This window comes from Hylaeus anthracinus, unplaced genomic scaffold (genome assembly GCF_026225885.1).
Source record: "Hylaeus anthracinus isolate JK02 unplaced genomic scaffold, UHH_iyHylAnth1.0_haploid 0, whole genome shotgun sequence".
Classification (NCBI taxonomy): Eukaryota; Metazoa; Arthropoda; class Insecta; order Hymenoptera; family Colletidae; genus Hylaeus; species Hylaeus anthracinus.
Window position 1 is genome coordinate 21,134,025 of NW_026533254.1, and position 26,343 is coordinate 21,160,367.

Consider the following 26,343-nt stretch of genomic DNA (forward strand, 5'->3'; position numbering starts at 1 on the left):
AGAGAGAGAGAGAGAGAGAGAGAGAGAGAGAGAGAGAGAGAGAGAGAAAGAGAGAACGAGATGGAAAGGGAGCGAGACGGCGAGGGAAAGCAAAGTGGAGGGCAGAGGGGAAAGGTAAGATCTGCATGGCGGGGAATGCGAATAAGACAGCAACCGAGGGAAAGAAACGTGGGGGGGGGCTACAGAGGGGGCGAGGACAGAGCCAATCCTGAAAATTGGAACGAGCGTGCGTGAAGGTAGGTGGGTCGGTGCACCGTTTGCGATGTAGACATTATAGCGAAGGTATGGTCGTGCATACGTCCAGACGTTTCGTGTCTCGCGCGATATCAACCGCGCCGTGCAGAGCAGAGGTCACAGATAAAAGGCCGAGATAAGAGTACTTAGGACGCAGGTGAACTAAGTGTAAGCGAGTCGATAACCGGCCGCTATCTTATCGCCTCACTCTGCTTCGATACACCTCGCTCGTCCGATAGAGAGGAGCATCGGGGCCTAGATTCGTAACGCTTCCACGATCGTGTCGTGCTATAACGTCGATCGTAGAAAACCGAACGATCATCGTATCGATCGCCGGGGCACGTATACGGGCTCGTTTATGGATCGACCAGCCGTACTGCAACATGCTCGAATCATTCGATGGACGTTTACGATCGACGACCGATCATTTCCGTCGCGTACACGCGCTGAAAACGATAACGACACGATCGAGGGGCTCTGTTTTCGATCGCTGTTTCTTTCTTTTTTCTTTTTTTTTTTTTTTTTAAAGAAACGCGGAATTTTCAGGCGCGGTTCTACGTTGTTTATTAGCCGGGTGGTTGATCCGATGATTCCGCAAAATCGTTCGAGAATTTTAATCACTGCTCGTATGTATGTTTACGATATTCAAGGTGATTTTTAACAGGTGATACTTTCGGGTTTGGATGACGCAAATATCATAAAAAATGTTAATGTCAAAAATTCAAGCATCGAATGTTCGGGAACTTATGGGACAACCTAGTATATTTGATATAAATATATAAATAAATAAATAAATAAATAAATAAATAAATAAACAGGGAAACAATTCTTGTATTTATAACAAATACACTCAACTTAAATTGTAAATAAAATAGAATCCTAAAAATAACATTAGAATTATAATGATTAGTATCATGCATTTTTTCGATTTATAAAATGTTCTTGAAAATTGAATATGTTCAATAATATTGATTTATTAATACTTCATCACATATTAACGAGCACCGCTATAATACCGCAGAATTAAACACTATGTTCCTGTTTCTCTCAAAGTGCCTAAGAAAAGAAGATTCTCATTTTCCATTCAATTTAAAATGTTTAAGAACGACCTGTTCGTATAGTCGATCAATTCCTCAAATGATGCTTTGCTAAATCACTATCGGTCGGATAAAAGTTAATTGCATGCCCGAGGCTACTTTCCTTACCGCGAATCGTGCCTAACACGACTCCAAATTTGACGCCACGCTAGCTTACATCTCTATTTGAGATACGGAGTGCATGTGTCTGCAGGTTTGCGCGAAGAAGCGCGAGATAGACTGGTGGAATTGTCAAACAAACCGATGCTGATAACGATAATTTCTCGATGGGCTTAACCGGACAGTTACATTTAATACGAGTATAGTTTGCCATTCGTATTTATACAGGGTGGTACCTGAGACGATTCTGAACAATAATTTCCTTTGCAAAAATGTCGGTGGGTTTCATTTTTGAATCATTAACGAAAACCACGGGCCAATCACAGCGCCTGAGTAGCGCGCCGCGACCTGGTGTAGTCACTCCTGGCTCGAACCTATGCTCTCGCGACTCAGCGCGCGCTTTTCAGGTGTTGTGATTGGTCGGAGGTTTTCGTTAATATTTCAAAAATCAAACCCCCACCGACATTTTTTCAAAGGAAATTTTTGATCAAAATCGTCTTAGCTACCTCCCATTTCTGGTTCATACGCTAGTTATGGGACAAATATATCTAAAATTATTTACCAACTGCTAGTAAATTAACAAAAGCTTCTTAATTAACAGAAAGATATCAACCATCAACTGAGATTGCTAACTATTCGTAATAACAAAGTGCCTGAATTCAACTATATTTAACGTTTTTTCCTCCAAATAATACTTAAGTAATTCGTACCCAAGTATAATTTAATTTACTGTAGTATATAATATTTTTAGCGAAACAGTTTGTTTATTTTCTATCCAAACTTTTGAGTATCAGTGTACATGAAGTTGCTACTATTTGTAAATATCATAACGCAAAAGTGGCTACTAAAATTGTGAATAAATATTCATAATTGAATTTCGTAACGATGTCTCACGGTGCGCAGTATTGTCACGACTTCTCGGTGTAAAGTTGCCCATAATATTTGTTAAGTTGTAATACATGCTAATTTTAACAGAAGATTAAACGCGACGTCCTTGACCCAACAATGTAACAAAAGAAAGATAAACTTAACGGTTTTAAGAAACAGCATTTAAAATACGAATAAACTTATCTAGTTTCGAGTAAAATGTTGTATTTTCTTCGGCTTTAGAAGATAAAAATACGACATCGCTATCTGTGGACTTGGAACAATAATTTAAGAACTTTTAAATGGGAAGTTCGTAAACTAAATATTTAAAACACAAAGGAACAATTGGAAATACGATCGTATCTTAAATTTCAAAAAATCATTAGTATTTAAACATTTCTGTCAAAATTTAGACTCTTTTATAATCGATCATTCGAAATCGTAACTGTTACATCGCCTATTCGACAAGCTATTTTTACATAAATAATTCTGATTCGAAGTCCCGTGTTTTCTGTTTTCAAAATGAACATGATGTCACTAAAAGTACGACGCGTATCTCTAACGAACCACTGAGTAATCAGAAAGGGGGAAAAAACATTTATTCAATTTTATGCAATAGTTCCAAAGACAAAAATTATTGAAAATATACTTTTCTTGTGCGTTCACAGTGAAATGCCCACTTAAACAAAGTCCTCTGGCCAAACCTCCATTGAGAGGTAGAGGGCGCAGAGCCTAAACTCAATAGCCTGCTTCAGCCATTTAGCTATCTCTACCTTTTCTACCAAAAGCGTCATTTTCATTTCATAAAATGACATAAATAAAATCGTCATTTGGCTCCCCGATTACTATCTCCGATTCGCTCGACAACAAACCTAGCCCAATAGCGGGCAGAGGTATCAATCACCAAAACATTGGAAGCGCCCGCCTGGAAAGTACTGGCGTACCGTCGAGAAATAAGAATTTCCGGCCGAGAACACGGCTTGACACAGATATCCAACCAGCGAAGGCCGTCGCGCGTACCTTTCACGCTCCAAAACAATCGACCGGCAACGGGAATTCCGGGAAACGCGAAATACCGCGATGAAAGCGCGACGGGAGAGGAACAAAGGCCACTTACTGGATTAAGGCTGCTGATCGTCGACCCCTCGAACCTCGGAGCGTGTCACTTGCGCCGGATCGTCACGTTTTCCCGGCATGGGAGGTCACACACTGAGAACACACACTAACTCGCGACGGAACCACGCGAGCGGCGATCGGTCGCCGGCAGACGCGCGGATGGCACACGCGCGCACGTGACGCGGATCGGGATCGGTTCCCCGTCGGTGGAAGATTAGAAGACCGCGGCGATGTTCGACGTGTAATCCATGATGAACTCTGGAATAATCAGTGATTCTGTTTTATTAACGCTAAACCTATCGACGTTCGTTCGTTGCTATTTCTATCGCGATGGAACAAGTGACTGGTCTTAACCCTTAAATGGACGATTTTTGTTTCACGTTTGCAAAGTTTTCTTCGAAGTGACATTTGACATTAACTTATTTTCAATGCATAAGAATATTGGATAGTGCCAACGTTAAAAAAAAGTACAAAATTCGTTCAGAAATAAAAACTAGTTGTCAAAATTAACAAAAAATTAAAAGAAGATCAATTGTATCTGTGATGTTTAGTATGTTGTTTAAAAACACAATTGTCCATTTAAGGGTTAGAGATATTTTTTTGATACTCTTTTTAACCCCTTAACACTTTATCTACCGGGCTATTTAGAAACAGACTTTAATTCAAAGAAGAATTTTCTACGGTATCGTATGGCAATCTAGGCTGACAATAATTCCTCCATACTGTTGCTGGGTACATTAAAAACCAAGTCTGTGTCCAAACACTGAACATTGTAAGTAGACAAGAATGAAAACAGTAAAGAAATTCGAATAACTAAATACTCCAATTAAAAAGGCTAAGAATAGGCTCCCGGTAAATCAAGTGTTAAGCTACAACCACGTGCGAGACTCGTGGTCGGATATTCGGGCCAAAACTGATATCGAATATTGGTTTCAAGCTGTTGGAGCTCAAATCGTAGTTTATGCGTAGCGAATATCTGGTAAAGATATTTTTAAGGGGGAACAACGCTGTGACAGGGACGAAAAAAGACCTTCTTTACAATTTTTTCTGTGTCGCTTATTAAATTAATTAAAAATTAGGAGAAGGATATATTATTAAGGATACCTTAACCCTCTTCAGGGACGATTTTCTTTTGTTATTATCAAATTGTTGTTTTTTTTATTTGTTATCGACAGTAATTATAATTATAAAAAACTAAGTGTTTACATATGTGGCCAAGGGCGTGAAGAGGTTAAAGTGGTTTTGTAAATTTTTGTATCGAACATTAATAGCATAATCTCTAGCATGATTTATCTGAAAAATAAAAGGAAAAATATTTTCTTGATCTACATAAATGTAGCAATCGTTGAGCATTGTCGTTTTTTTTTTTTTTCTAAATTCTGCTCCATTTTTTCACAAAATGGCGCAATATCTCAAATGTTCCACAAATTTTGTTTCATTCTAGAAGTCATAAAAATAGTCATTTTTAAGATATTATAAAACTGCTAAACTTAATGATTGCTACGTTGATGTAGATTAAGAAAATATTTTTTTTTTCAGAAATTTCTTACGGACTGAAATACTGTTATGCATACTTGTTATGCATATTGTTAATTTTTATTATTGTGTAATACGAAAATTTACAAAATCCCTTTAATATATTCTTAATAATATACTCTTCCCCCAATCTTTAATTTTTTAAAGTATTCCTTCCTGGTCGATGTCTTTGGGCATAACCTCCTTCGAGCATGCGTGCTAGAACGGAAGTTAAAAGTCTGTGATTGCGTACAATTACCGGAGAATGTACACAATCGCTGGTGGAAGTGTAAATAATGGTCGAATCGCGTATTTCGCGAATCAGTAAAATACTGTGGAATGCTTAACCTTGTTTACGACGAAGGAGATCAATTATAAAAAAAAGTATGTGCTCGTTAAATTGAGTAAGATATTGAAAACGATGAATGATTTACGAGCTCGTTAGTGATTGCAAATCAACCGATATCGTACGCTCGTGATGGGATATCAAGATACGTACACAATGCAATTACAAAGATATAATAATAATAAACAGCAGGAACGAGTATAAAGAGTATTATAAAAATTATACACCTGGAAGCTCGCATACATATAGAGAGAACCCAGAAAGAAAAAATCTCTCGAGTATACGAACTTGTATTTAAAGTATAGAATGAAACTTTTTTTTGTCTGGATAAATATAAAATGAAATATAAGAATGAAATAATAGAATATATATATATAAGTATAGAATGAACCCGATCCAAACAAATCTCCATTCAAATGTGTCCATAATTATGAGAGTGGTCTAAGTCACATATTTCTTAAAAAAAAATTACACTGATTTAGTTGAAAATAATGTAGTGCGAAATAACTGCTAAACTCTTTCTCCAATTTTGACTTAGACCACTTTCATATACTCAAATGACCGTCACGAGTAGATCACTATACCGCAGCTCTATTCGTAATCCGTTACTATACTTGTTTATATTACCAACTCTTTTAACACCGACCCAACAAGTTGAACCCGAGTACCGAGGTTATCCAACGTAACTTATTATACACACGTTCTCTAGAATCAATGTTGGTAAAAAAAACTATCAACAACAGAGGAATACCTACTACCAGACATGTATTTATCGTTAAAGTAGCCGCGAAATTCCTAGCTAATCGGTAATCACAACAACGGAGCAATCACTGGCCGACAGCGGTATCGTCGTCGCGATGATAGGACGCGCGGTAACGTACTGACTGTACGAGTTAGCACGACGATTAGGCGACTAATCGCGACTCGGAAGGTGCTCGGATAACGGGCGGTGCACGCAAGGGCGCCTGTCCGATCATCGGCCCGTCACGGCTGATACGCGCGTAAACAAAGCGTCGCGACGGACGGCTTCGGTTCTCGCCCGCGCACTAGTTAACCGCGGCCTCGGGCGCAGGTTACCGCACGCTCTTCTACGCGAACGAAGCCGTACGAACACATCCGAACGCCGGAACCGTCGTGGCGCGAATAGGTTGAACGTTTCTTTCAATCCTATCGCGCATACCGCACGCGTTGGTAGCCAAAACTGCTGGCACAACGCGCGTCAACTGCACGCGCGACGGCATCCGCGGGCTCTGCGGGCTCCCGCGGAACCGATTGAGGAAACGGGAGCGTCCGCGCGATGATTCGGAAAACTGTGACACGGAACAACCGCCTCGGTCCAACTGTGCGTCGCGCGGCCTCGTCAAAAGCGTCGGTGCACGCTTCGCGGGAGATACGAACGCGATAGGGACGTCATCGCGCGTCGACGAACACCGCCGCACGACTTCCGAGCGTCGCGTTGTTTGCAAACAGCGGCGGACCGGCCCGATGTCGTTCACCTTTAACGTACTTGTTCCGTGGATTTATTTAACGTTGGATCTCGACGAAACTTCGCTTGATTTATATTTCGTTGAACACGAACCGGGCGAGCCTATTTCGATGCAAATTGATCGCCACAGTTTTATGAAAGGGGAAACTTTGTCATCTTAATGAGGACTCTTATGGAAGATAGAGATTTTTATGTGAGTTTCTTCGATTGAAATAAAAATGCAATTTTGATAATTGCTGAAAATTTGATATGTTCTAAAAATCGGTGTTATATGCAATTATAAAAAAGATAATAATAATTGACTGCCCCGTTCTTGGGGTACGATTCATTGAAATTTGAAACTGAACGTGGAGAAGTTGCGCGGTAACAGTCACGGTTGATGCTGCAATTATTTCGCGAGTACAGTAAAGACTTTATAAATGCACAAATATCTCTACTATAAATGTACTGAAACTATGACTAGGAGCACAAGAGATAAATGAATTTTTCTTCATTATAATATAGGAAGCACTTCTTCAAAAGTGACATTTGGAGTTTTTATTGCAAAAGAAGTAAATGAAAAAAAATATGCTCTTTGTTTTAAACACCTCTAAAAATGCAATATTAAATTTTTCAGTGGGGAATTTAGGTTCATATAGAAGAAAGTTATTTCTTTAAAGTAAATTTAAATCCCTATTGATTTCGAATGAAAACTGTGGCCCCTAGAACGAACACAAAACAGTTACGTTTGATGGTGAGCTTCGATAGTCGAGCTTCGGTGATATCTTCCATATTTTACGAGGAAATACTCCTAAAAAATTACAACGTTTACTTGAATATATGTGTAAAATGTTCTCAACCTCCCAGTGGTGGGGATGGTTTTTCAATGAATTTATAGTAGAGATATTTGTGCAATTATGGAGACTTTACTGTATTCGAGAAATAATCGTGGCAACAACCGCGACTGTTTCATTAAATTGTATACATTTCTATCTTGCTAAAACAATTCATGCAGATCACTAAAAAAACAAAGTTTTAAACCTATTTCCCTCCTAAACTTTAACGTCACGTGGACGTACACCTTCATGTACACAATAGAACGTCGAGACTCCATCATCATGCGTCGCCGAGCATCGTGCAATTTCAATGTTGTTTGCAAACAGCAGCCAATGGGGTTGATGTCGTTCACCTTTTACTCACCAGGCGTGTCGATATGTAAATGATGCCTATCATCGACGTGATCGGTAACCATCGGTCATAACTAGTGGTACGAGAAGCTGGATGCAAAAGTACTATGACTTGAGCGGTGCACCTGACTGCACTTAAGCTTGCTGGGATGGGGAATGGTTTCCTGCCTCTATCTGCGACACACGAAAGAAAGACTGGAACTCGATCTGCAACAGGGTTCGCTGAACTTTTCCTGAAAACAAATAAAACGGCCGATTTAAACACAGCGAACATCGAAAACATCCGAACAATAATTGACGTGTAATAAAATAGATCTAGTATGTAACAATCTGTACGTACAGTTGCATGCAAAAGTTTTTTTGGCCGAAAGTAATTTTCGGATTAAGTAATGTATAATGGGTGTAAAGTCGAAATAAAAATATGTAATAGTTAAACTGCGGATCTTTATGCAAAATAAAATCTTCGCGAACGTGTGTACAAAAATTTAACCTAAATAGGGATTTATTTTATTCTGCAAATATTATAATATGAACTTTACACTCAATCTTTTTTATATTCATATATATTGCATGTATTATATTATATATATTGCATATTGTTTGGATTTTGTAGTTTCTTGCACATTCAAATTTCCTGTAAATACATAAAGATCCGGAGTCTAATCATAGTAAAGAGCTTTTATTATACTTATAGAGTGTGTAATTTAAAAATTCTATACAGCAATAAATACCCAAGTATAATAAAAATAATATTTTTCGCTTCTTCATAAGCGTTTGAGCAAATTCCTAATAATTACAATTCGGTCCGTTTTGTTTACGTTACCAATAACTATGGAAGCTAATAGGGACAAATAGAACAGTAACGGAATGGTTATTGACTAACAGTTTGAGGACTCTGCATTTGAAATATTTATGAAATATCTATCCTACTATACAATATATTATAATTGTTCCTAAAGTACTAGACGACTGGTTTAAACTACTCTTAAAACGGGACAAATTTGGTAATTTAACATCTATATTTTATGTCAAAACAGTTTGAACACTCTGTAGCATTTGAAATATTCATCTTACTATAATAATTATTGTGTAATATAGATAATAATATAATTGTTCATGAATTGTCTTCAAATTGGACGTAGTACAGAGGTAAACGAAAGTAAAATAAAAATGATTCTGAATCTAGAATAGAAAATCTGAGTATTTATAAAATATTCAAATTTGACAATTTAACATTTATATTTTATACCAAAATACATGTAAGCATATCTCTTTGATAATCGAATCGAAGCTTTCGCAGACAACAACAAAAAAAAGTGCAGTAGGCAATGTGTTAAATAATAAATAAAATCTATATTAAATAATTGCTCTACCACCCTAAACCAACCTAAACCAAAGTTAGTATCTAACTTTCTTAAAACTGAAACAAAATTCTTAACATGTTCTCACATATAAAATACAATAAGCATACTTAACCATATTTCCTGTTTCAGTTCTAACAAAGTTCCAAAGTATTTCATAATCTAAAAACAATTTCGATCGATTTAGACGCAAAATCTACAGAAACGAGAACTCAGGCACGTCACTTCGTCTCAGAACGTTCTGTAAACATAAACACAAATCATAACTGTATTCATTTCTCAAACATTAATTTCCATCAACGGCTCCGAATAAATTATACTGTCCCCTAGAGCCCAAAACAACGATTTGCCAATCCTGACATAAAATCTGAATGAAAAACCACTCTTACCTCGCGTGCCACACAACGCTGCAATGCGTGGCCCGCGGGCAACGATCAACCACTGATCTACCGCGGATCGCGGCGCGATGAAAAATCGTACGCGATCCAAGCAGGAAGGTAACAACGTGATCGCTGAGAGAACGTGCACTAAAACGTATATCGATTAACGAGTTATCACTGCGATGTAAACAAACCGATTCGGTCGCGCTAACTGCCTGCGTCAACTGTATTCGTCGTTCAGGTCAAACAGACGAGACGTGTACCGCTCATACGAGACTCGACGAACACTTCCGAGCGTCGTGACACGACCCAGCGACGCTTGATTTGATTTCGCTGCGAGCAACCGGTGCCGCGTTCCGTCGTGTCGGCAATTACGTTTTGATTAGAGAAGTTTAAATGCAATTATTCGCGAGACGGGCTCTCCCGGTTCGCGTGGATTCGGCGAGTCTCCGCCGGAAGGTTTGTTTGATCGAGGCGGCTTTAATTATAGAACAGGAGTGATACGAAGCGTATGCGCGCCGATCCGAGAAACGACGCCCGAAGATTAGGCTGACCGCTCGCGGAAGCGGAACTGCACGAACGCGACCGAACGCGCCGGTGAAATTATTTTCGCGCCTCGGCGGATTATTTGAACCGTCAAAATATAGCGGTGATTCAGGGATCTGGCGACCTTTGTTTCGGGCTCGACTTACACCGCTGTTAGTTGATTCTGTCGTTAATGTTTCACCAAGGTATCAAGACTATTCAACAGCGCTATCAAGGATATTGGTATGAAAGAATGTTGGGAGCAGAAGTGGGTAATATTTGTAGAGAAAATATTTTAAATACTATTCTAAATAATAGATTCTTCCGAATTGAAATAAAATAGTACTTCAAATGGAATACAAAATTTCAGCAAATAAAATATTTTACTGTGATAATGTAAAACGTAAAATACAATAGTTTGTTTTGGTAATCCATTGTTAAGAGTAAAAATTAATATTTTATTTTGATAATCTAACACATAAAATATGTTTCATTTTGATAACATAAAGGATAAAATTAAATACTTTCCATAGTTCTTAACTTGAAAATAAACTGTATATATATGATACACAGATGAAGAAAATATTTCTTGCAAATATTATGATTTCTTGCGATTGAAAAATATCCCATTCCATCACTCACTTTACGAAGATTATTATTCAAGATTCTTAATACAAGTATTCATTGAAGAACTACATTGAATGTACGATTATAATGCAGAGGAAAAGTGCTTCGTTCGTTTTAGATTACCAAAATAAATATATTTCACACTATAATTTAGTAAAATAAAAATATTTTATTTGCTGATAATAAATTAAATAAATAAAATATTACGAACTATGACACAAATATTTTCAGTGTTTTTCAAATAAAATGTTATTGAAAGTATCATTTTAAATACTTTTGACAACAAATGAAACATTTTATTTATAAAAATACATGCATGATTCGAAATAAAATATTTATTTACTATTTACTATTTAAAATACGTATTTTACCCAGCTTTGGTTGGGAGACTACATTTGGTTCATCAGAGAAATGAAGTCAAAGAAGAACAAAAGACAAAGAAAAGGCCAAAATTATTTCTAATCGTGTTTCTAATCGAAATGAATTAAGGAAGAAAATTATGTAGCATTATATTTTTAATGTAAGAATATCAAATACAAATATATATAATATTATGCAAAGTACAGACATCTGCCACGTTTAATTGTATCATAATCATGTGTACTTTTATTAAAATTAACGTTTCCTATATAAATAGGAGAAAAATACGAAAACAGAGTAAAATTGGAATTTTTGTACCTCTACTCAATTGTTTGTAACTCAGGTATTTATCCATAGATTTTATTCAACAGAAGCTTCTTTTCTTCGTAAAAGTGCGATCTATAGACGAACAATAAGAAACTAGACATAATTTGACACGAGAAATTGATCATTTTGTGTTATTCTACAAACGGACAGAATTGCACTGCTTTAATCCATCGAAATGGGACGTGGAACTTTGCAACCATAACGTCGGAAATTAATCATAAACAGTGCGTAAAACAAGAATGCAAATTATTGTACACGAACTTTCAAGACAGGCGTAATTCATAGAACCTCCAGTTCCATACCAATTCTTTTCGTTCAAATGCGCGAACGACGCAGATACTCGTGCGCGCGAATTAGCCAGGAATAATTCATTAAACGAAATTGTTTAACGCTTTGCGGACACTGTTCAGAAAAATACGGGGAAACCGCTTCGAAGAATGGAATTTGAAAGCGAGCAACCCGAGTTCGCGTGCTAGAAAATATGCCACGAAATGTATACGCACGCGTTGACTGTGTATCGTAATACTGATTAAAGTCGTAAAACATCTTCGACGCCACTGCTGATAGCGTGCAAACAGTGAAATGGTAGACGATATGCAATTTACCGTACGAGCTTCGAGCAACAAAGAGGGAGAAGTTATAAATTATCGACAGTACGGTACATGCAATTGATTTATCGGATCAATACAAATAAAGATACTATACCCGATACTTCCTGATACGCAATGCGTAACGCGATTCCAATACGCACAGAGTACACATTCGCGAATGCCTTCGAACGCTGACAAGGCTACAGGGGCGTACGCGAATTTGACTAATTGATCGAATGCAGCACAAAAATAATTACTCCAGTTTCTATTGTAGCAATACTCGAGGAGTGAATTTTCATTGCGGGCCATTCGTGAAATATCATACCGTGAAAAAAATAAAGGAACCAGTCTGTTGTCATTAATCTTTTAAAGATAGATGACTTGAAGCCTTACAGAAGTGTGAAGCAGAAAAAAGGGAGAAAGTAAAATATTTAGCAAGGTAAATGTTTATCAATGGTGGAGCTGTTATGAAATAAATGTGACATGAATAATAAGATCAAGGTTCATTCTATTATTATAATGTAACATAAAACTGTTTTTAAGGAAGAAAATCATGTAGCATTATATTTTTAAAATAAAAATATAAAATACAAATGTATATAATATTATGTAAAGTACAAACATCTGTCACGTTTAATTGTATCACAATCATGTGTACTTTGATTAAAATTAACGAAATAGGATATATTCCATTACACTTATCTCTTAGAAAACCCTCTATAAAAGAGTACAATGTATTTTTATGGTGCTAAAAATATTTCAGTGGTGTACACTCTTTCTCTATTAGCCTAAACGAGATAAAATAACATTTATTTTATTATAAACGGGGATATTCATCACTCCCACCCTTAAGATGATAAGCCTAACTCATAAAACGTTCCAAAAGCTCAAATACTAATACCCTTGTAAATACTGAATTTTATCTTCATTTTAATTCAATTTATTTAAACCTAAATCGCTCCAGCATCAAACCATTCGTCGAAAAACAACATTTTTCCGAATTAACACGGCGCTGATTTTAAGGACACGATCACTTATCTTTACAGGAAGTCTGATACTCAGTAAAACTTGAATCGTACGCCTACACGTGCACAGAACAGTGATAATCAATCATTCGCCATTTAGATACAGTCCATTCTTACCTTCCTCGCTACGCTTACGAGTCACAAGAATCTGGAACGGAATCGATTAATCATTGACTGTTAGAAATTTTCATCGCAAGTAGATCACGAGCATATGCGCGCCCCTAAACACACTCGTCGAGTCTTTATAGCGTTTCCCATTTGTAAAACATCCTCTCGAATATGGTAAAATTAGAACGGAATTTTATAATACGACTTTCGTCTTCAATTCATTTTATAAACTTATCATTATTTAGAAAAGAGTGAATTAGTTCGTTATACTTGTAGCTTATAATGCTTGACTTTTACTTGCGAACTTTTATTTAAAACTTTTGCAAAAACGTTAATTAATGTTTAAATGCAGTTATTGATTATATTTATAGCAAATATTTTCAAATAATAGCAAGTGTTGCTATTATAACGAAAGGGGGGTGTGCATCAATGAGAAAGCAGCTCAACTTTTTCAAATTTTTGGAAAATTAAAAAAAAACGTTAAAAATTCAGATTTTAGAAATTTTCTTTCTTTTTCTTTTTCTTCTTCATATCATAGCCTAGGTACCTAATTATGAAAGCATGTCGTGCAGGATTCCATCCTTCCTATTCAAAGTGGCGGGGGGAGGATTAATATTTGGAGCTGTCTCCTTATTGCTCTCAGTTCTAAAAAAACACCTGAAAAAGGGATTTTTCGAACGAGAGGAGAAGAAAATTTTCTTTCAAACACACGCTTATTTTAATCTCGAAACATTTGGCAATACAAATGAAAAATGCAGAATACAAAAGATCGTAAAATTAGTGCAAAATTCATTCCTCCTCCTACTCTGTCTCTGTCAAATCGTCGTCATCAACTTTTCTAGTGACCGGAGCTGTGACGGAAAAAGGAACTTTTTAAATCTGTGATCATGTTCTAACCCCAAAACCCTAAAAAATACAAAAAATCGTAAAATTAGTGAAAAATTCATACTTCTTCCTGCCCTATCTCCGTCAAATTGACGTCGTCAATTTTTTTTAGTGACTGGAGCTGTCTCCTTAATTGCACCGCGAAGAATAGGAACTTTTTAAATCCGTGATTATGTTCTAATCTCAAAACCATAAAAAATAGAGTTGCCTCCTTATTGCAGCACACCCTTCGATTGTTCAACTATTGATTCAATTTTCTGGGGTGTTCAAGTACTAGGAATTTTAACGAAAGAAGAGGAAAGAAAGAGGAACAAATTACCGAATATTTGGGATTTCGTGTTGGATCGCGTGAGGGCGTGCGCGCGCACGGCTCTAAATTGCCAGTCGTTAGCCGAGATCTGAATTGCTGGTTAACACCGATTGTCGTGTCAGGAACGCGATCCACGGTGTATAAAAACGGATCACGCTGGCGTACCACGGTAGTTAGGTGCACCGAGCCACGATTGACGATCGTCATCCAACAGGCTGCGGCTCGAATACTCGATTGAGTCAATCATCGTGGAACGCCGTGTCATTCTCTTGCTAGACTAGTAGTTAAGGAAATTTCAGAAAAGCAAAAAGCCTTCGACTGGAGAGCTAATAGCGATAGTTCCTTTCGTTCGCTGTCATCGTTTATGCTTTTTCCTACTCGATGATATTTTACAGACGACTAATTATATTCCACCGTGTCTTCTCGGAGGACTTTCGTACTACACTTGAATCAGGGCTTGGTTATTAAAGAATAGAATTTGGGAAAACCTTTACTTCTTCACTTTGATTATTTTCTATCTAAATTTATTAATGTATTATTGGCTAAAACTTGTGAGATGTGGGATTTGTAGTTATAAATAAATCTATTATATTGAAATTAAATCAGATGGAATTTCGTATTTCACTTGAATCAGAGCTTATTAATTAAAGAATACAATTCTAAAACCCTTAATTTCTTCACTTTGATTATTTTCTATCTGACTTTATTAAAGTATTACTAGTCGAAACTTATGAAATGTGGGATTTGTACTCATAAATAAATCTAATAATTATTTTACTGTCTAAATATATCGAAGTTAAACCACATGGACTTTCGTATTCTACTTGAATCAGAGCTAAAACCCTTAATTTCTTCACTTTGATTAATTTCAATCTAAATTTGTTAATGTATTATTGACTAAAAGTTACCTAATGTAGAATATGTAAATACGAATAATTGGATTAATTATTTTACTGTCTACAAATATAGAGGTTGAATCACATGATTTGATCGTTTTCTGCATATTCAGTGCTAATGGATTGATTCAAGTCATTGTCCGCCATGAATGGTTACGTTCAGAAGAGCCTATGATTTGATTATAGCCTCGAGTGGTTCAACCCCATCATTACCAACGCAAATTGCGTGCTTCCCGATCTGAATAATCTAAGGTAAACCATTTAAACGGTCCATTAACATCAAAAATAATCAAAATGAATGAATTATATAACCCACCTTATACATATATCAATGTTTATAACATCATGCTAAATAACAAGTTCGTTTGATACAAAAATTTTGAATTAACATCAACCGTTTTCCCTATCTTGCTATGATCTTGGTCTTTAAGTCTACACCGATAGTAAATAATTCATGGAAAACTGTTATTACTCGGATATTCGATTTGTGTGCTCGTCTATTGCATTGAGAAATTCCTCCTTGTCAAATATGAATACATGACATGCCGCGCAGTTTCGTTATTTTTAATATGCATGTACATTTTTCTTTTTTATAGAGACCAACGATTACTCCTCAAGAATTTTCACGGTGGATTCAGATCGATGCGAGTCGTCCTGCACCTATCGTTCACCAGAACGAAATGCTCGAACGGATAATAGTAGTGGTGGCATAGCTATGGGCAGCCATGCGGAATGGTGGCAGAAACGACTTCCACGTTTTCACGTTCCGAACTATGGTAGCGATAGATTGTATCGTAAGGCGCTACCATTGTATGTGTTGCAATGTCCCGCCCCCTATCACGTACTTTTGCAATCATGCTGGCGGTTACATCGATAGAACGCGGGTAATTTTAAGCGAAACAGTACCGCCGGGGTGTAAACTGAACGCACGCCATGTAGAATAATTATTTTATGAAGCCGGGACTGTTTACAATATCGCTGAGCCAATCTTGATATAATTGTAATAAGATCTTTAGGTATAAAAAGTGTAAAGTGTAAAGTGAGATTAGATTAGCAGGAATATAATTAGTTGACAGAAAAATTCATTTGTATAAATTATGTATTAACATTAATATATTTTTATTGCAAAATGGTAGTCAAGTTTCACGACAATTTGTGTATTTAAACTACAGATCAAACTACGGAATACGTGTATTCTGAAGTTTTGTTTTCTTGCATTACATAAAATTATCCTATTTGTAATGCACTAACGTATCAATCTTTTTTTTGTTTTGAACAATCTAAGGTCCGAAACAACAATTTAAGAATCACAGATGAATATGGACTCCTTTGTCAATATCACCTTCTTCATTAATGTTTTTCAAAAATTATACTGAGCTAAAGAAGAATATTTTCATTAAATACATAGCACTGAGTGTGAACTATGAGTATGAAAATCTAAGGAAACAATTGGGATATTATTTGAAGCATCCTCGAAAAAATTTGCAAAACCAAAATCCAATCCTCTGTACGGTCCCAGTATAGTCTTGCAGACTAATAACTGATTTCTGATCTGCTCTAAGTATCCTTGAGTGACGAAGTTTATATATCTGTTTGGGGACATACTTAATGAGAAGATAAATAAAGCTACGTTTATGAAATATACGAGTAATTCCATTTGTCAGATCTTCATGGATAATACTACATTCAATTTTCAGGTGACTACAAATTAGTTTATCTTTGGTTGACCACGAATTCGAAAGTCTGTTTAGAGTCATTAACTGGAGCACCGGAAGCCCGGAGGCGCTTCATTGGACATCGAAGCACAAGTATGCAAGAATGTGGAAAACAGAACTGCATAAGTTTAACTACTAGGTTGTAAGGAGTCTTCTACTACAGTTATGGTCTTTCTCACTTCCCGTTGACCGTGATTTCAAGTTAATAATTTTACCGTGGTTTATAAATCAATCGGTGGCCGATTAGAGCAGTTTGCAATTATAGGTATCAGAGGATCCAGTCGTTCCACACGATTCAGACATTTTAGCCATTTTGTTTAGCCAATGTAGAAAAATATGTATTACAAATGACTTCCACCAATCCCAATAAAGTTGAATGATCCACTTTTTTCAAAAATATGTTAAATGTACGTACATTTGCAAGCAAGGTTCTCCAACTTTCAATACACTGAGCAACAAAATTAACGCAACAAAATTTTTTATTAAAACTGCACTCAACTTTAAATAATCATGACTCCGCGAAAAATAACCGTGTGAGATAATTTTTTTTTTCATTTCAAAGCTGGAAGTCTCTACTTTGAATAGAACTTGTCATATTTTGATTTCCACGGGTAACTTGTATCGTTCATAACTCCGCTAAAAAAAATCGTAGAGACTTCACTTTTGTTTCAATGTGTGCAGAAAAGTTTATACTTTGCGGCAATTTTTGTAAAGTTTGTAAGAAAAATTCATTGCGACCCGTGCAGCGCGTCGAAGTACGCAAACTTTTTAATAAAACAACATTAACTCATTTTAAAAGAAATGGCGGTAAGGGGGAAGGAGGAAATCAAATTATGACAAGTTCTATTCAAAGTAGAGACTTCCAGCTCTGAAATGAAAACAGAAATTATCTCATACGGTCATTTTTCGCGGAGTTATGATTATTTAAAGTTGAGTGCAATTTTAATAAAAAAATTTGTTGCGTTAATTTTGTCGGTGAATGTATATAAAAACAAAATCAGTAACTATGTGAAAAATGGAAACCTGGATACTACTATCCAAGATCTGCTACAACTGCAATGAAACTAAGTTAAACATCTAGTGTTTAAGATTCAAAGCCAGTCTTTGGATACTTGTCCAACCTCAAAAGATCAATATTGTACAAGGTGTTGGGCAACAGGTGTCAGAACCATTAAGGTGTGAAGCATTAAGAGATAATGCATATATAAAGTGACGTGCAAAGGTTTCCGGACACAGATTTTTCACCTTATATTTGAAACTGATATTTTATATAAGAAATCTGTACTTAATTTTCCAATATACGATACGATAAATAGAGTTTAGTTTTTGCACTGCTTTAATTCAGTTATCACACAAAATATTAGTTAAAATTAATTTAAATATCATTTTTGAAATATAAGGTGAAAAATCTATCTGTACGATCATTTTAGCACGCCATTGTATAGTTATATGTATACTGATGTGCATTCAAATTTCGAAGATGCACATACTATCCTTGTAAATGTTCTTTGTGTGATATTCATTAGTGATATCCTTGATATTAGTGATATCTACGCACAATATACAGTAAACATTAATATCACTTTCAATTGAAATATAATACTCTATTGCCACTTTTAAAAATAATAATAAAATAAAAAGTCCTCAACGTGTTTCTAAATATAATGTGATTGAATACAGTACTTTATTCCCATCAATAAAAATAATAATAAAATAAGAAAGCCTCAATATGTTTCGTGTTTCTCGTGTCGTATCCAATTACAAACAATAACAAACCTAACGATGCAATAACTTCCAGAAGCCGTAACGTAAATAACATACTACTTTATTCCCATCAATTTAAATAATAATAAAATAAATAATACTTCCAGAAGCCGTAACGTAAATAATGAAAAAATTAGAAATATATAGTATTGAGCGAAGGTGTCCAGCAACTTATGGTATCGACTAGCCGGACGCTAGAAGTCGCGAAGTTAAATAATCTCGTTCTGGCGCCGGCAATGAGCTCGAAGACAACTCGGCGCACCGTGTCCTGCTGTGTACACAGCCGACCAGGTGAATTTGAAAATCACGTACTTTAGTGGTCGTTGAGTTCGCGGTCGGGAACATGCGAGGCGTTGTCCGTGTGATGGCCGATCGCAGAAAAGGCTGTCGTTCGCGCCTCGTAAAATGGACACGATCGGCACGCAACGGAGCCCAGGCCTCCTTTAAACTACTTGAATATCGTTATCGACTTCTAACGGTCCCTTCTGCAGCTGCCTTCGAACCTCACCGGCGCGAGAGAATCGGACGCACACGTGTACGCGAGAACAAATAGAACGTGCGATTCGTTCTTTGCATATACGGACGTTGCTTGTGAAAACCATAGGCAACACGCTCGCGATAAGATCTCCACGACCGAAAGTACCTGGACGGTTACGTCAAGGCGCGCGTTAAGCTCAGGACGAAGGTACCTCGCACCGAACACTCGGGAAAAGAAACCGCTACTCTGAATTCGAGGATGTTTATGGAAGAAAGATGCAGAGTCTTTTCGTGCAAACTTTCCGGCTCCTCGAAGAAAAACTGGTTGAACTTTACTTTCGGGCTTTTTTTGGCATTTAGTAGTTTTTGATCCCTAGAATTCATAATTGTAGGTTTTAATGTTAGGAATCCAACGGTTAAACAGTTATGCATATGTAAAGTTGACTACTTTTCGTGTTTTTGACTGGTTAATCTGACGCTATATTGTCTTTACTTTAGGGAACCACAAATAATTAACTTTTTAAAATACCTTTTAGTTGCTTTTTATACCTTGATCACAAAAATGGAAGTTTTAATATTAAGAATCCAACGGTTAAAAAGTTATGCATATGTAAAATTGATTACTTTGGCGTATTTCGCTGGTTAATGCGACGCCATATTGGATTTTATTGACGCTATGTTGGTTAAATAGACTCCAAACCTACTCAGACAGTATTTTCGTAACATGTTTCACCATTTTAATGTCATTCTGTGTCTAATCGATCAACGGAGCATGGATGAAAGCCAATATAGCGTCGGATTAACCAATCAAATACGCCAAAGTAATCAATTTTACATATGCATAATTTTTTAACCGTTGGATTCTTAACATAAAAACTTCCATTTTTGTGATCTAGGTATCAAAAGCAATTAAAAGGTTAATAAATTATTTAGAATAGTATACATATATTTATAATAGTCAATAGTTGTAAAAAGTCAATAATTTTTGGTGCTCCAAAGTAGAGTTCATCCAGGAACCTTCATGAACTACACTACCGGTCATTAATTTCAATACACCACCGTATTAGTGATTTTTTCAAGGAACAATCCAAGCAAAAAGCTACTCCGTGCTAAATTCATATTTATTAATGTGAAATGATCATATTCGGAATCATTGAAAATAGAATGAAGAAAAGGAAGAACTTCGTTTTACTCGTTAGTAAGACGAAACCAACAGCCTACCATATAATCTCAGACATAATCATCGACAAGCGATCGTAAATTAGAAATTGAATACTCTAGATCTCTCGCTTCCTGTATCTAACATCTAAACAGCCCCCTAAAATTAGCGTAAATATCAATCCAACAAAAACGCTACAGCCAAATTTGATTAGGCAGTTGCACCTTCGATTTTCGATGAAAATCGAGAGATGTATTGGATCTCGAAGATCTACAGGCGCGTACTCGAGGCTTCATCGAACCTTTCGTGAACGAAGAAGAGAAGAAAGACCTACGTCGCCAAACGAGTTTGAAGCTGGCCGGTTGAGATGCATAAATAAATATTAACTGCAGTGACCAACGGAGATGCATAGATATATCGATTCATCTCAATGTCAATGCTCTTCTGCTCTCTCGGGTTACATTTATTAGGGTCATTAACATTCGATAGACGTGGAAGATTATCGGACTTCTCGAATGGCCTGCCATTCGATTAATGGATGCCTTTCTGACAGGAGTTCGTATCTTCATCAACCAGCATTATCTGTGGTACTTACAAGGAAAGTAATATGGATGTTTAATTCATTTAAAAAGAAATAATAATTGGGAGTTATCGCACTCTATCTTCTTGCAATGTCTTAATTATATACTAATGGCACTAAGGGAGTGCCGGAGTCTACTTTAATTCGTTTAAAAAGAATTAATAATAGGAAGTTGTTGGGCTTTATGTTCTTGTAATGGCCTAATTATATGCTAATGGCGTAAAAGTAGTGTCGGAGTTTACGATAAAAGGCTCTGAAAATGGATATGAATAACTATTTTGTGAAATTCTTTTGATTTCTTGGAATTCTTTAAATGCATAACAGTTGTTTATGGGCAAATCCACAAGACTTTTAGATTTGCAATTGAAAAAGAAGTTTTTTTTTTTTTTGATAGCACATTTTTATAGATACGTTCTGTCGATAACTATACAGATTTACATCGATCTACAATGTTAAATGAAAGATTATCTTCGAATTTTTGTACCCTTACTCGATTGTTCCTAACACGGGTATTTATCCATAGATTTTATTCGACAGAAGCTTCTTTTCTTCGTAAAAGTGCGATCTATAGGCGAACAATAAATAACTGAACATAATTTGACAGTGGCTATTTTTACATGGCGATGGAAGAAATGTTCGTGTTTTATTTTAGCCGAAATATAGCAGTTTTTCATATATATATTAGCCCGTAACACTGAAACTATTGAACCGATTGGAAAACAATGTTCGAAGCAATTACTGGAAATTTGATTACCTTTAATATGGCATCTTGCGCGACTCAATCGGACGTTTCTACCTCGAGATATGGCCTAAAATGTTTTTATCATACCTTCCACTAAAAACGTCCATATGGTAGTTAAAATTTGGTAACATTAGAAAATAACGTTAAATAAAAGCGCAAAACTGCAAATATAAAAGTTCTCTGGATTCTCTTTTCTTTTAGAGTCTGTTGACTCGTTTGAATTATTTAGAGATAATATACTACAACTTCCAATAATTATTTCTTGTAAAATTAATCTAACATCCGATAGCATCCCTTGTTGATATACAACGTGAAGTCCAAATATTATACAAAACTGATTAGTCACGACTAATGTAATGTCATCTGCGTAATTTATTTGCTATTCAATATTGCTAAATGTCGAATCCATTGCCAAAGCGAATCGCGGTAATAAAAGAACATCCTGTACACATCAATTGCAATCAGTATCCTTCCCAACATCTTAACACGGAGACTGGTTAGAACATTTATAAATACGTTACATTACGACCAATGAATGCGCGCAAAAAAAAAAACAGTAACAGCATCCTAGCATCCGCAGGAGTCTGTATCAACGAAACCATAATCTTCTCGCTACATGCTATCGCTAATCATCGACAGCTACCTAGCGACGGCCTCAAGATTCCAACCGTTCGATTACCGCTCCAATCAGGAGCTGGCAACTTTATTGCAAAAATTTCCCAGGAATTGTTGCTTTTAGTTGCCAAGACTCCTAAACAAAAATGTTAAGATCACACGAGACCTGTCTATGTCGATATCTTATCGGTTACACGTTATATTTTAACAAAAATTAAATACGTACACGTATTTATGCTAATTTATATTTCTTGTATACTATGTAGTACTGTAGAATACATGTAGACTGCGGATGTCTATGCAAATTCAAATGTCTATAGATATCAGATACAAAAATGAAATTTAAATGAAAGTGTCTCTTCTTGTCTTCTGAACTCCCTAACATGTGTTTCATTATTGATATCTTATACATTTTTTACTACATTTCTACATATTTCCAGTTGCTATTCATGTATAATCATCCACAGTCTACTGATAAGCTGTTCTGAAGATATAGAACAAAATAGAGGTTATGCTGCATACTCTTTAATGATATATTTAGATAAGTAAGTATACAAATATTAGTATTTCTAGGAGTTTCATATGTAGAGGGCCAGAGATGAGCAAAACCTTAGACTTCGAATAAATCCAAAGTTATCGGCATACTTCAGATTTATTCGAAGCTTAGGGTTTTGACCATTACTGTATAGTGTATAGGACCATATATGAGCACACTTCATGCCCATAGGTTGATACCATTGCAAAGGGCCTCTCACCAATAAATCACTCAATAAAAGTACGTTTGCTATCTTCATTTTATTGTTTATAAAGTTTTAAGGCCGAAATTGTAAAATCAGGCTTTGCAGTGGCGTGCGTCAAGGTATAAGGAATATTTTTAAACCAGAATTATTAGAAAATATTGCTTCTTTGCTTCAATATCCTGGAAAAAAATCATGCTAGCCTAACCGCCATGTCCTCGTCTCTCCTGCGATTCTTGTATCGCTCTCTCTGTCCCTGCCCCGGAGTTTTTTACTTTTTCCGCACCTGTCGCTGACCTGTCAACTCGGAGTGTGGCTCTGGCTCCTGCGCACCCTTAAGAAGTGCTAATGTAATCACTTATTAATAATAATATGTATGAGAAATCCTACTGTAATTAATTACTTATTCTGCCAGCAAATGGTTATGGGCCCAGGGGCTACGTGAAAGGAAAAGTAAAGGACGTGGTTGGAAACAGTGTGTGTAGAAACGCCACGTGCGAGTGAATATAACCTCAAAGTGCATACAACCACGTGCTGCAGAGATGGCCACAGAAGGTAAAACTTATTTGTAATTTAATATTTTTTATATACGATATAATGTAAGATGTTAAAATTTAAAGTTAAGTTCCTATAGAAAATAAGTACAAAAGACATGTATTACATCGAAAGAAGCGAAGTGACTGCTAAACAAAAAAAGAGGAAGAGATGTATCACTGGATATAGAAAATGTTGTAGATAGTTAATAATCAAGTGTTGGTGTAATAACCTCTTAATTAACCTCTTCATGCCCTTGGCCACACATCTAGACGTTCAGTTTTATATAATCATAATTACTGTCAATAATAAATAGAACAAAAAAGTGATAATAACAAACTAAATCGTCTCTGAAGAGATTAAGTTCCTTTAGATCCCTACTCTTGAAGTCGGTAGCAATACTTGTCTATCGTATCGTACACAAACTATGCTCCTGTAGTATCCTACGTAACCTAGAATATAAAAGTTGAGTACAGACAGACATTAACCTTTTGCCCTCAAACTATTCCTCACAGGCACTGGATTTGCCTTTGACCAAGAAAAAGGTCAAAGTCACCTTTGCAAAGAGTGCAGAGAGCTAAAAATGGCGAAAAGTCTGGAATATCTTGACGAGTTCAGAGTTATTCCCAAATTAATCTCCTGGTGTCATGATCGTATACGGCATCCTCTAAACCCAAGTAACATAAACGTACCGGTGCCAGTTCACATTTAACTCGCGCTATTCGCCTGTCATCAAAATCACAGATAAACGATTACCATTCGGAGCCGAAGCATCCGAGGCTTCCGAGATACTCAGGCCACGCCAGAGTTATCAAGGCCGATAAAGAATTTCAAGGTTAACCAAGACGTCGAATAATATTCGAAGAGATAAGGATCACCTCGAGAGATTCGAATGCTCGTCGCAACGGCCACCTAATTCGTGCCGGGGAACCGGATAGAAACACCTAACGCCCCTGTTCGTTCCCTCGTGGCTTAATCAACGTTGAAAAACAGACAACTAAATTACCAAGCGAATGCGTGCACGGAATCCGCTGGAATTGGAAATCTCGAGTATTCCCGGATGGTAAACGACGCGGCGCAATAGCGGCCAGTCGTTCCCCGTCGTTGTTCGTAGCCTCCTAATTAAGTTCCGCGCGGTCGAAGCGTTATTAGTGCAACTACGCAATGCGTCGCTCCTGAGAGGGTCCTGCGACGGTTAGCGTCCATGGGGGAAGGGCGCCATTAAAGTCGACGCGTTGCCCCGTGGAAAATATCACGCGACGTCGCATAAATATAGCGAGCGTAAGAGCCAATAATAAAATCGTAAAAGTGGCTCGAAGTTCAAAAGGGAGGCGCGGCGAGGCCGGACCTCCGTTCGGTTGAACGCTCGCGCTATTTAAGCCCGGTTCACTTGCTCGCTCGCTAATGGCGCAGCGGCAGCTTTTGCGCGAGCGACTCGTTAAGGCGTCCGCTATTCGCCTTCGTCCTCGCCGTACCTGCACGCGCGTAAGAATGTTTAAGAATATCTGGATGTATTTATATACAAGGTGGTCGATTTTATATTACTGTTCCGGGAAACGATCGCAAAAGTGCGGACACGCGTGCAACCTTACCGATAGGGCTTGGGGACTATTCGGATATCCGGATATCCAGGTAACGCGAAGTACACTGCGTATCAAAATTATACGAACACTTGGATTTTTCAGGACACAGGGTCTTTAAACAGTTTTTTTTATTAAAATTAATTCAACTACGATATTCACTTTATATTTCAATATGCAAAGAATTAACGTTACTATAGCTAAAAGTGAACTTTTATAACGTATCGAAAGATATTAAATTACTTATTTAAACAAGAATTTTATTAAATTTCATGTGAACTTCATTTCTTTGCTTGAACCTTACCTTGTTCGTATTCGGAAAGGCTAAACTTTACTTTGGGCACACGAAATTATTGACTTCTTTTTAATACCATTTAGTAGCTTTTGATGCCTAGAACACGAAAATGGAAGTTTTAATATTAAGAATCCAACGGTTACAAAGTTATGGATATGTAATACTGACTACTTTTGGCTGCACTTTACTTTGGCGGACGTAAAATTTTTAAGGTTCTTTTACGTAATCCTGTAGATTTTGCCGAGAAAAATCCGGAAACGCGTAGAAATTCAATCGCACAGGATCACCCTGTATAGATACATTCAGGAAACACGTGTACGCAAACAAACACACGGACATGAACGGCGATGTGCGCACGTACGCGCGACCTCGGCCGCTCCAATTCGCCGTTAATTGGGCGACATTTTCGCCGTGAGCCTTTTTACGCTCCTGGCCTATCTCAACGAGCTTATATCCTGAGGAGCGGGCATAAATTACGGCGATTACCGCGGCCGCTGCTGTACTCCTCCCCGAGAGTCGATTCGGCTCGCTAATTATCGGCATCGTATAAATTTCCATCGTTTTCAACCAGCCGTGCAGCTCGCTGCCTTACAACGCATGCCGCCGATAGAGAAATAAACGCCCGCGTTATGGCACCACCGTTAATACGCCCCTGGTGAGCGGTTTCACGCTCGCAACGCTACCCTCGACTTTGGGGACCTTAACTCTTCGAGGCACGGGATTTAAAAGAAAAGGGTAACTCAAGTTGTACTGGAGAACGGTGCCAACAACTTACTAATGCGTTTTGTTTTTTAGAAGAACCTAACCCAGACCTAACCTGACGTT

At 37.0% G+C, this 26,343-nt stretch overlaps 1 protein-coding gene across 7 annotated transcripts in view; it reads right to left on the minus strand.

Moving 5' to 3' along the window:
• The window catches only part of LOC128886415 (uncharacterized), a 461,940-nt gene that overhangs the window by 431,606 nt on the left and 3,991 nt on the right, over nt 1–26,343 (minus strand). The window contains exons 2-3 of one of the 7 annotated variants that reach the window (XM_054141365.1): nt 7,940–8,159; nt 3,415–3,671 (exon numbers count right to left, since the gene is read on the minus strand). Coding sequence is in view for 4 of the 7 variants with exons in the window: in XM_054141320.1 (XP_053997295.1) it covers nt 7,940–8,209 (270 nt within the window). In the remaining 3 variants the exon portion in view is untranslated. Of the gene's footprint in view, nt 1–3,414; nt 3,672–5,901; nt 6,892–7,939; nt 8,998–9,397; nt 9,428–9,676; nt 9,811–9,835; nt 9,974–26,343 lie in introns of those variants that run through there. The other 6 variants (XM_054141347.1, XM_054141339.1, XM_054141328.1 and 3 more) reach the window with 6 other exon arrangements.